The following is a 12,626-nucleotide window of genomic DNA, read 5'->3' as shown; positions in this document are numbered from 1 at the left end:
CTGGGGACATTGCGACGAGCCATTCAGAATAAGCGATGCGGTAAGATCAGTGGCAGGGTGATCTTGCTGCACGACAATGTGAAGCCGCATATGGGTAGGCACACTGCAGCTCTTCTGAACAGGTTCGGTTGAGAGGTGTTCGATCATCCATCGTACAGCCCGGATCTCTTACCCAATGATTACCACCTGTTCTTACACCTGAAAAAGTTCCTGTCTGGTCAACATTTTCACAGCAACGAAAGAGGTTCAGATGGCTGTCACACAGTGGTTCGGTGCCCAGGCGGCGACTTCTACAATGCAGGTATACAGAAGTTGGTGCCACGCTATGACAAGAGCCTGAATTCCGGCAGTAATTATGTTTACAAGTAACTGGACAAGTCCTGTATATGTGGCAATAAATCACTGAATGAAATAATGTTTCCTTTTTGTGCACGACCCCAGGGAAACTTACTTTCTGGATGCGCCTGATACATATATAAAAACAAAAATGTACATGCTCAGCTATTGCTTGTGTCATTAGCAGGGAACAGATTTATATGCAAATACATATTCATGCGTGAAGCTAAAATCAGTTATATTTTGTATTATCTTTGCGCATTGTAATATATAGACTCGAAAAATTCACTTTTTATTTTCCATATTTGTACATATATTAGGTTTTGACTCATATTTTACATATTTCAGTTATTTTTATATATTATTTCTATATTTCTTAATTTTTCTCACCATATACTCCATATTCACGCAATAGCTACATGTCCCCGTGTGACTGAAAGAGTTGGGTGAATTTCTTGGGAATAACTGAAGAAGTCCAAAGCAACATTAAAGAAATGAAAGTTTACAACCTTTTTTATAACCTCCAATTTTAATTAAAAGTTTTCTGCCATCCAAAAAATGATGTTTTTCCTATCTATCTCTCTTTTTTTCAATTTTACACTCCAAACTCTTTGCTTTTGCTATTGTAAAACACTTGAAATTTTTCTGTTTATTTACAATTGTTGTCAACATAGAGAATGTGGGTATTGGCTCTTGGTTGTTACAAACATTATTTTGCCAAAGTTGGAAGAGAGTCCCAAGTCGAACAGCCCATTGCTAACCCCGCAGCAGCACCAGAAGCAACGATTTTGTGGCACTTCTGGTTTCTCTTTAAGAAAGTCACGATTCGCTTCCAGAAAGTAAGTTTCCCTGGGGCTGTCTACAGAAAGAAACGAAATTGCAATGGATTTTTTGTATTGGAACAGATACAATTGTTCTGCTATTTTTCAACATACGAGGGGGTATCCAAAAGTTTTAATTATCACCATGAAATAAAAAGCATACAATAGTCACTTGCAGTGGTCAAAGTTAGTTCTTCTCCACGTAGTCTCCCTGCAGAGTCACACATTTTTGCCAGCGTTTCTTCACCTGTTTCAAGCCCTCTTTGTAAAAGTCCTCCGCTTTGCTCGAAAACCACTGTTCCACTTCGAAAATGACATCCTCTCTGTCGTCAAATCGCCGAACACGAAGTGGTTTCTTCACCTCGGGAAAGAGGAAGAAGTCGCTTGGTGCAAGATCAGGTGAATAAGGTGGATGCTGCAAAAGTTCATAGCATAACCGGTGGGCGGCGACAACGGATGCTTGGGCCGTATGGACGCGTGCATTGTCGGCCAGGAGACGGATGCCTTTGCTGATCATGCCACGACGTTTTTGTTTCAATGCATTATGCAGTTTCTCCAGAAGGTTGCAGTAGTAATCGCTGTTGACGGTCTCGCCCTTCAGAAGGTAATCTGTTAAGATTACCCCGCGGCTATCCCAAAAAACGGACAGCATCACCTTCCCGGCAGATTTCTGGACCTTCGCCTTCTTGGGAGGGGTGAGGATGGATGTTTCCACTCCTAGCTCATTTCTTTCGTCTCCGGTTCGTAGAGGTATACCCAGCACTCGTCCATAGTGACGAGACAAACAAAAAAATCGTCTTCATTCCGCTCCAACAGAGTCAAATTCTGCTGGGAAAAGTCGTGGTGGGTTTGCTTTTGAAGAGGTATCAACAAGCGAGGTACCCAGCGTGCAGACACCTTATTCATGTGCAGTTCCTCATGAATAATCCTCCACGCACTTCCGTAACTTAGTCCAGTCTCCGCCATCACTCTTTCCATGGTCGATCTTCTGTCGTCGAGGATAACGGCCTCCACTTTCTTCACCATGGCAAGATCATCCTTGATTGGGGGTCTACCCGCTCGTGGCTCGTCTGTCAGGGACATTTGACCACTTTGAAAGTTCCTCTTCCACCTCACAAACGTGTCATATAATGGGCTTTCATCCCCATACACAGCTTTCATTTCGTCGTGGATTTGGCGTGCGTTGTTGCCCTTCAAATGGAGGAACTTTATGACACTTCGGGCTTCAATTTTGTTCATCATGCAGGTTGATGTCTTCTACAGCCTTTGGAAAGAAAACTACGTTAGACAAAGATTTGATATTTGCACAAGTATGCATGGCAATGACACTGATTATGCACAAAAAGTTTCATGTAAATATCTCTATAACTTCTTTATTATAATTAAAACTTTTGGATACCCCCTCGTACTTTCCACCGGAATTGAGACATTTAGTCAGACAGTGGGATCAACTTTTGTATCCCTGTGTCATAGAAGTCTGCCACCTGGGATCGGAACCAGTGGGTAACAGCCATCTTCACCTCCTCGTCACTTTGCAAATGCTGACCGGACAGGAATTTCTTGAGGTGTAAGAAAATATGGTAATCACTTGGAGCAAGATCCGGGATATAGGGTGAATGGTCAAACACCTCCAAGCAGAACTCCTGCAAAAGATCTGTTGTGCGCCGAGCCGTATGTGGCCAAGCGTTATCGTGTAGCATGACAACACCAGTACTGAGCATCCCATGCTGCTTGTTCTGAATGACCCTTCGCAACTTCCTCAGTGTTTCACAGTACTGTTCAGCGTTCACCGTCTCACCTTTGGTCAAGAACTCGACGAGCAGAATGCCCTGTCTGTCCCAGAAGGCCATGCGCAGCATTTTCCGTGCTGACACAGTCTGCAAGAATTTAGTCTTGCATGGAGATCTACTGTGAAGCCAATGCATAGACTGCTGCTTGGTTTCTGGGATAAAGTGTGTGACCCACTTACGTTTCATCGCCTGTGATGGTCCGGTCCAGAAATTTGTCGCTGTCATCATGCAGAAATGTCAATGCTACTCCCATGCACTTTGTTTTGTGTTCGGATGTCAGTTGTTTTGGCACTCACCTGCCACACAACAACAGGTTCTTAGTGACAATTTCGCGCAACAAGGAGCAAGAAATCTGCGAAAAATGGCTGCTGAGTTTCGTAATCATGAAGCTACAGTTCTCCACAATGTGCCGCCGCACCTGCTCCATGAGGTAATCCGTAACAATGGAGGGCCGCCCACTGTGCTCTTCATCATACACATTTTGCCGACCTTCTGCAAATTGCCTGCACCATGCTTGCTCATGATGTCTATCCCCTATACCTGACAATGGATTTTGATCGGTGCTATGCCTTGTGCATTCAAAAACTTTATCAACAACCGAACCTCTCAGTCGGCAGTAACCGGAATAAGATCCACCATCTTCAACCGCTACTACGGTGCTAGTGTGAGTTGTCAGGGAGTGCTGCCTGTTGTATACGATTGCCACATCATGCATCTCTCACACATGCACACTAACCTCTCACAACGCATGGCCTGGTATCTGTTGACAGTTTGGGAAACTTACTTTCTGGATCCGCCTCATAGTTACAATGCCAAGACTGTATTTTATGTAGCTCGTGTAGTGTCTTACATTATTAAAAAAGTACATTTTTACAATTTTAAGTCCATATTTAACTCCATATTTTGGTGAAAATAACTAAATATGTATTTACATATTTAGCACACTTTTACTACATATAAATCCTTTCCCTGCTCATTAGATAACAAATGTTTGTCGGTAGCATTCAGTTTTGTTTCAAGGTGATTATATGAAATTTTATTTTCACAATTTTCATCAAATATTACCAGAATTCACAAGACACTATATCTAAGTTTACCACTTTCAGGTGAAAGCGAACTCTCATCGATTACCATACTTTCTTCTGTTCCTGAGGCTCTTTCCAATGACACCAAATTGGTTCATCAATCTGGCATCTCCTTTGGTGGGTGTCCCGCTTCCCCTGTTCTTTGTAACAGTACTTGTGGGTAAGAGTGAATAAATTACTAATGTATTGGATTTTTATGTTTTTTGTTGCTATTTTACTTCTTTTGGTTGATTGAAATGATTACTTAAATGATAAAATTGGTGAATCACTATATGCATGCATTTCAAGTGGTTTACAATAAAATACTACATAGCATTATATACAAGGGTCTTTCGGAAAGTAACTTCCGTTTGGGTATAAAAGAAATACCAGGACATTGTGAGAGTTTATAGTATATACAACTGAAAGAGACAACTCTAAGCTATTTTTCTACATAAGCACCGTTTCTGTTGAGACACTTATCATATCAGCGAACAAGGTTTACAATACCCATGTCAAAGAAATCTGCCACCTGTGCATTCAGCCATGCAGTAACACTGTCCTTGAGCTCCTGGTCATTGTTGGTGGAGTTCCTGGAATGAGGCACAACAATCAATGCCCAAGTGTATTGTGAAACCTTGAAGAAATTGCGACAAGCAATTCAAAACAGGCAACGTGGCATTGTTTTCGTGCATGATGATGCTCGTCCACATACTGCTGCTCGAACCAAGGACCTTCTCCAACATATTCAGTGGGAATTGTTTGACCACCCTCCTTACAGCCCAGATTTGGCCCCTAGCGATTATCACCTCTTTCCACAAATGATGACGTGTCTAGGGGCACAGAGCTTCAACAATGACCAGGAGCTCACGGACAGTGTTACTGCATGGCTGAATGCACAGGCATGGGTATTGTAAACCTTGTTCGCCGTTATGATAAGTGTCTCAATAGAAATGGTGCTTATGTAGAAAAATAGCTTAGAGTTGTCTCTTTCAGTTGTATATAATAAAAACTCTCACAATGTCCTGGTGTTTCTTTTATACCCAAACGGAAGTTACTTTCCGAATAACCCTCGTATACGTAAATCATTTCTGGTTGCTTACTTCTTCCCTTAGAAACAATCAAGGTATTTATACTTCTATAAATAACGTTTTGTATTAGTAAGTTTTTCATCTGAAAGCTGCACCATTTTCCTGGCAACTCAACAGCTTCTGAGGGCATTATTGTGATGGGAAACCCACTCTTCCACAGCAAGAATGAACAAGGAGAAGTGCTTGCCCACAGTGTTCCTTAACCCTAGAACACAAAACCTTCATGAATTTTACGAAGCCATACAAACGATGTAGTTGTCCAGAGTGAACTGTGCCAGCTCACACATCCCCTGCCCTAGTACCTTCCTAGCTTCCTAAAATGAGGTCCGTAGCAGTCGGATAATCATCTATGCTCTTCATGTGCATCATAATTTTTATGAGGGTTTTATGGCAATGTAAGTTTCTTTTGTGATATGTGAACTTAAGTTGTTCTTTTCTTTCTACAGCATGTTCCGTTCAAACCTCCCACATTTCAATTCATCATTGCTAAAAGGTTATGAGAGATAATGGAATGCAAGGGGTACTAGATGAAAGAGAAACTCAAAGAATTTTATTGCATGACCTCGAAGTTCACCGTTCTCTCATTATGCAGCACCAGAATTGCATAAAACACACTGGCGACTCTGCAGCAGTGTGCACAATCTGTATTCTGGTATGCAGAGACCAAATCAATTAATACAGTGCAAGGAAATTACCGGAGAGAATATGGAGGTGAAGCACCTGATGGGAAAACCATTAAGGCATGGTGTACGAAGGTATTGGCTTCATTTGTACCCTTACAAGGTGCAAATTGTTCAACACTTGAAGCCAAATGATAAGCCACAAAGACAGAAATTCGCTATTGAAATGCTGGATCGTATGGACAGGGATCCTCAACTTCTTGGAAACGTGTTTTTTTCAGACGAGGCCACATTGCATCTGTCAGGGTTGTGCTTCACCTCCATATTCTCTCCGGTAATTTCTTTGCACTGAATGATTGATTTGGTCTCTACATACTAGAATACAGATTGTGCATGCTGCTGCGGAGTCGCCATTGTGCTTTATGCGATTGTGGCACTGCATAGTGAGAGAACAGTGAACTTCGAGGTCATGCAATAACATTCTTTGAGTTTCTCTTTTGTCTAGTACTGCAATGGGTCGGGAGCTATACTTCTAGGTTTTGAAATTTGGTTATCTACTATCTTCAATATCCAGAAGGGTAAAACTGAACCTAGAAATATATCTCCCTAAGCTACTCTACGCAGCCACGCATCTCCCATGTGCGATGTGTGGTGTTCCCAGTTAGCATCGAGTGTTCGGAAGAAGACTCGTTGGTATCTATAGGAACTTTCAGCCTAAATCTAAACAATTACTAGTGGAACACTCGCAGTATATCACACTCAGGGATGAAATTAGATCCAACTCGTTGGAATGACAAATTTATTGGTCATTTGGGCTTAGAACAAGCATCTCGAATTTTCACAGGCTTAAACAAACATTTATGTACATGTTTACACTTAGGCCCTTTTATTATAACGGTTAAATGAACAGTATTTTCAAGGAAAGGGGGTTATTCTGAACCTGCACAAATGTTTGCTTCAAAATACGTGAGTAAATAAAAATTTTGTATAATAAACAAGTTACAGCACATGGTGCTTTGTATGCAAAATGGCTTGGGTATGTTGGTAACAACTTATTTTGTTCTGAATTGTGGCTTTAACGTGATTTTAAGCTGTTTATTAGGGTTTTTAGGCATTACTCTTAATTTCCGCTAATATTGGTACCACACAAAATGGCTTCCCATGTCATTTTGTCATGGTAGCCTTGAGCCTTGCACTTGAATGGAATAGTGTGGTTCTTTGTTTGTATTTGGGAATGTATGGCCAATCCTTGATTGGTCATAGTACCACTCACATTCCATTATGTTTCATAACCTTTTAGCAATGATGAAATGTGGGAGGTTTGAACGGAACACGCTGTATATTTTTGTTCTAAATAATATTTTTTATGTGTTTCTTGAAAGGAAGATAACAGAAAATCATGGTAGATGAGATGAGTTTGTGTTTAAGTTCGCTTTTTGCACATAAAAGTTAATCATGACTGGAACTACAGTTTAAAGTGGGATCTTAACCATTATGTGTCTCAACTTGGTATTGACAGATAAAACTGAACAAAAAAAAATGCTATTATTAGAAAATGACTAGAAGAATCAAATTTAATATACATTCTAACCCTGCGAATGTTCCTTCTCCACCTAGAAGCATAGTGTTTTCCAAATTCTAAATTTTCAAACGAATATTCAAGTTTGTACCTAACTGATTTATAGTTGTAAAATTGGTTGTGGATTAGTATCACAAGATATTATGTAAGTTTTTAAACATTTAACTAACTAAAAGAAAAAGAAAAAGCTTGTTTATTTTTTAAAAAATAAATCAAAAACCGTATCTTTTCATTTTTTACCAAGACCCATAAGTAAATACAGTAGAGTCTCGCTTAGCCGACATAAACGGGCCGGCAGAACGTCGGATAAGCGAAAATGCCAGATAATAGGGAGGTGTTAAGAAAAAGCCTATTAAACGTCAAACTAATGTTATAATTGTACACATTATGAACCTTGTCCAGTCTCTTGACTGCCTCAAGTTTTTGTTCCATCGATACCACAACTTTTTCTTTTCGTCGCCATTCTGTGCTTGCATAAATTTCAACTTTTAAACAACACAACAACGTTTGTCAAATTAACACACAGACGCATACGCATGTAATAGACGATAAACCGATTTGCATACAATGATAAACTGCAGTGCACTGAGTAGCGCATGACAGACACATGAGTCATAGTGAAGGTGGGCGTAGAGTCAGGAGAAACTAAAAATAGACTACGCTCACGCTCGCAACTTGCAGTTCTTGTTGCCGATCGATGATTTTTTTTTTCCGGTGGTATGTTGGATAATATGGAATATCGGATAAGCAAAGGTCGGATAAACAAGACTCTACTGTATATATATATATTTTTGTAAATAATGGCCCTAAAATCACTATCAACATAAATGCTTTTAAAATTATAAAAATGTAAATTCATAACACCAAACATAAAAATTTTAAAAAACTTAAGAATTAAGTAGATTAAAAAAAATCGAGTTGTAAAATTTACGAGGGCTTTGTGTTTACATTTCTCACACAAGGTTTTGTATTCTAGGGTTAATTTTGGAGAGAACACCTGAAGTTCAAGTGCCTCAGAATAAGCTGCATACTCATGAGGCAGACAGAGTGCAATAATTTTGTTTTTATAATGTATAATGACGTATGTTAGGGATGAAGAATTAATCTACAGGGTGTTCATAAAGCCCCCCACAATACTATTATACGTTCATATGGTACTGGAATTTTATGAACACCCTGTATATGAGTATTGGTTTATCAGTACAATTGCAGACGATTTTACAAATCCAATATTCTAAATATGTAGTTTCTGTTTGAAAGGCAGTCACCACCTGATTACATACATTAATTAAGGAGGTGATTGAACCATTCAAGGTCTTCACAGGACATGTAAACTGTATCATATTGATCTACTCTTGTTTAAATGTTACAACCTTTCTTGTCTGTCAGCAAATTGTTCTAAAAAGAAAGATGAAGATTTTACAGAGAAGATTAAATTGAAAAGGGTACATGTAAATTGCTGTGATTATTCATATGTTTAAATTCGTTCATGCATATTCTCATTTGCTGCAGGTTTGATGCCTTACAACTTCATGTGTGTTCAAGCAGGAGGCATGCTTGCAACGTTAAGATCGGTTAATGATCTTTTCACTCCAGGAACATTGTTAAAGCTTGCACTCATAGCAGGAGCAGCCCTCGGGCCGTCCCTTCTTCTGAGAAGTGAAGAAGATTGATTCCCCTCGGAAGGGTGTGAGAATGGGAGAGCAGAAACTTCATAAATGAATGGCACAGCAAATCTTGAGATGTGCAGAGTTCACCATCACCATGTTTCCAGTTATAAATTGTGATAAGGTTAACATGTTTTGAGAACATTATACATAAATTATTTTATTTTTAAAATGATTTTTTTCAATGTTAAAAGGAATGTTACCGTATTTACACAAGTATATAACATGCACCCTGGTTTTTGATGGGGAAAATCAACAAACAATTATATCTCGTAGTACAATTCAGGTTCAAGAAAAGGCTTTCACTTTTATAGGTCGTAAAGCTGTTGCTATGTTGATCAAGAGTGAATGACATCATACCTATTCAATACCTGTTGCTATGAGGACCAAGAGAAGAATATCATGTTTCATTTACAATGAGTCATCACCATTCCCCTCCACTGTGTTTAGCATCCCGAAGTTTTAACTTCTGTAACCACCTTGTTTATTCTGTAGTAGAAGAAAGCGTGATCAAAATTACATTATGGATTTGCAGTACTCAGGAAGTTATTTTCTATCGCACAGCAACACTTTTTCTTGCTGTTGCAAAATGTTCCGTTATAAAGTGAAAAATCATGGGAAATGGCAATTTGTATTTTTTTAAAAAAGAAAACCAATCTGGTAATTTGTATTTGTGGCTGTTGATATACATGTGTAATACGCAGTGACATAGTGAAACATGTGTGGTTTTAATTTTGGCTGCCCGAATTGTTCCATGCATAATACGCACCACAGTTTTTGGGGTCGAAAATTTTGGAAAAAAGTGTGCATTATACATGAGTAAATACGGTAATCAGCATCTTCATTTGCAAAGCAATAACATTCCAAGAATAGGAATAGAGTTTCACTGACGATTTAGCTTGTTGCTAAAAATTATTTTTGGACAATAAAATAAAGATCTAATTATATTACTTATGTGACTGTTGTAGCTTTATTACAAATTTTCATGCAAAACATTAGATTTTGAAGGTCTTAATAAATGTTCAAGTGAATAAGAGCCTTCCACATAAGCAATATAATTTGATCTTTATTTCCATATTTTTATTATTCTATGTCTCTAGGCTTTTTTGGATGATGTAGAAGAATAGTGATTAGATAAAATTGACCAAGGGACCATTTGCAAAGAAACACCTTATCCATACACACCAAACATTTCATCGACACCCTTAAACCTTTCCCAAAGGTCCAATTTTTGGTCACTTTGGCTCTAATTCCCCCTTTCCCCTGATGGAATATTGTAGATAAACCCCTTGTGGTACTTGAACCTGAAACTTCGATGGGTTTGGTGTGAGCTAATATAACTACATAGTGTAATGAGCATAATTACATTTCCAGTCTTGTTGCTAGGTAGCCAATGATACAAATCTGTTTTGAGTTTCTCCAAATAATCAGAAACAGGCCCACATTGTATGTTGATTGATTGAGTTGAGTTGGCGTTTTAAGTCTACTTTATGCACAGTAAGGCTAATCGGCACTGGACTTACAGTTTAAAGTGGGATATGAACCACTATGTGCCTCCACTGGGTATCAAACCCGGGACCCCTTGATTACAAGGCAACGGCAATACCACTGCTCCATCGGGGAGGCACATTGTACGTTGAATGTTATAAACTTGATACATAATTTGGACTACAAGTTGTGATGCATGTGATCATTTTTTTTAAATTTTTTTTTGGACTTTAGAAACTAACAGGAATAAAGTTTATATTGCATAGGAAAGAAAGAAAAATTGGTTAACAGTGGGTTTCTCCATGTTTTAACCAAATTTTCATTCTTTAACCCTAGAACACTACCGTGTTCCAGTATTACAGTGTAACTAACGCTACGTAAATTTTACGTACATGAGGTAATCGATTTTTAAAACAACCTCTACATATGAAAACAAAATGACGATTCTTTGTGAACATTATTTAGTTTATTTTCCTTACATTGGAGATTTATTCTTCATTTTAAAATGTATAAACATGGTTTTATTAAACATAGAATATTTTAAGAAAAGGTCTTGATCGACAAGCCCGTTCGTACATTCAGAATGAAAGCGAAAAGTTCATACAATGAAAAGAAAACAATAATGATATTCATAATGCTGTAAATAAGGGACAAATGTAATTTTAAAGTCTTACAAGAAAATAGTGCATGGTTCTAAACTTTTGTTTTCAAAATCTAACTATCCAAATTGAATTTACAAATGCCAAAATTACATGAAAGATTTTTCTCGTTTTACTACAGCTACGTAAAATTGACGTACAGTGCACAACATAACAAACCAAATCAAGATGATCAGTGCTTGCACCCTCCTTACCACAGTGCTGCTTTATGTCCGACAGACAACTTGAGGCACTGCTAGGTGGATGGGTGACTGGGTGCAAGGTAGGAGGTAGGGGAGGGATTTGAGCGTGAAGCATACGTAAATTTTACGTACGGTAATGTTCTTGGGTTAATACATTACATGATGCCATTCTTGCATTATAATCAAGCAGACACCTGATCGATCCCTAGTGGCGGTACATTGCACAAGAGGTTTGGATCCCACATAAGTTGGAAATCCAGTCCTATTAGCATTAAAGTAATCTTGTAGTCCAAACTTATTCCATTTAGATTAAGTACATTAAAACATACTATCAAAGCAAAGTATTAAAAATTAGCAGCATTCCACGTTTTCCACCTTTTCAATGTATGTGCCAAATAAAAAACTGACTCAGAGAAACAGGAAAAAAGCTTAGCAAGATGAAAAATATTGTAGTTCTGTCAGGTGGTAATAAACAAGTTTCACTTGATGTAACCTCGAAATGTAATTGTGTGCAGTTACAAAAAATCACAAATGTCAATCATTTTAACTATGTACGATAGTGTGTATTGGATTTATTAAAACTCTTGTTTCTCTCTTCAGGAGAATTTGTATGAACAAATTTTAATAAAATTAAGAAGCCTGATTTTACATTCCCACTGTTTTCCTGCATAATATGTTAAGTCATCCAGACCCCTGCAAAAGGCTGTGTTAAATAATAGGACATTCACCTCAATCTTACGTTTCCCCTAACTACCATTTTATAAACTTTCCAAGCCGTTCCAATGTCATAAAATTTGCCAGAAGGCTGTTCTTTTGTGCATGCTACTTCTCCCTCCTTTTCCTTGCTTTCCCAGCTGTTTCATTCATCACATGACCTTGGTTAGGTTTTTCATGCGAGACGAGGGAGCGAAGAGTGGTGGTTGATGGGGGAGATAGGGGGGACAAGTTTCATCTGTCGCACCTTCCTTGATGGACAGAAACGGAAAAAGGCATTTCTTGCATACCCTATAAAGATGAAATCGGCCGATCCTTCTACCTCACAATCGGAGAACAAGTGCACTGTTGCCAGATCAATTGTCGCTAAATGCTGCTTTCCCTAGAGTTTGGAGACAATGTGATGACTTTGTTCGTCTCCACAAAAATGTGAGTGGCAGGGACGTCGTTGGGGGGGGGGGGGGGGCACTGACCCCGGAAAACGTCCACATGGCCCCAGGAAACTGTTCTGTATTTGCTGGAAATTTTACTTTGATGACAAATATTGCAAAATAATTCTTCAGTAAATTTTGCTTGCAGTTTGAAACACTTCTTCCATTTTCAGTAGCACGAATC

The 12,626-nt window shown here is 38.6% G+C and overlaps 1 protein-coding gene across 4 annotated transcripts in view; it reads left to right on the top strand.

The window, feature by feature from the left end:
- The window catches only part of LOC146001731 (transmembrane protein 41A-like), a 30,929-nt gene extending 18,982 nt beyond the window's left edge, over positions 1–11,947 (top strand). For all 4 annotated transcript variants that reach the window (XM_083139425.1, XM_083139423.1, XM_083139426.1 and 1 more), the window contains exons 5-6: positions 4,054–4,192; positions 8,814–11,947. In XM_083139425.1, coding sequence (XP_082995551.1) covers positions 4,054–4,192; positions 8,814–8,974 — 300 coding nt within the window. In that variant the 3' untranslated portion in view covers positions 8,975–11,947. The remainder of the gene's footprint in view (positions 1–4,053; positions 4,193–8,813) is intronic.
- Positions 11,948–12,626: the final 679 nt, after the last annotated feature.

This window comes from Lepisma saccharinum, chromosome 17 (genome assembly GCF_977018435.1).
Source record: "Lepisma saccharinum chromosome 17, izLepSacc3.1, whole genome shotgun sequence".
NCBI lineage: Eukaryota > Metazoa > Arthropoda > Insecta > Zygentoma > Lepismatidae > Lepisma > Lepisma saccharinum.
The sequence above is the reverse complement of the archived record's forward strand: the minus strand, read 5'-3'. Positions and strand labels throughout refer to the sequence as shown.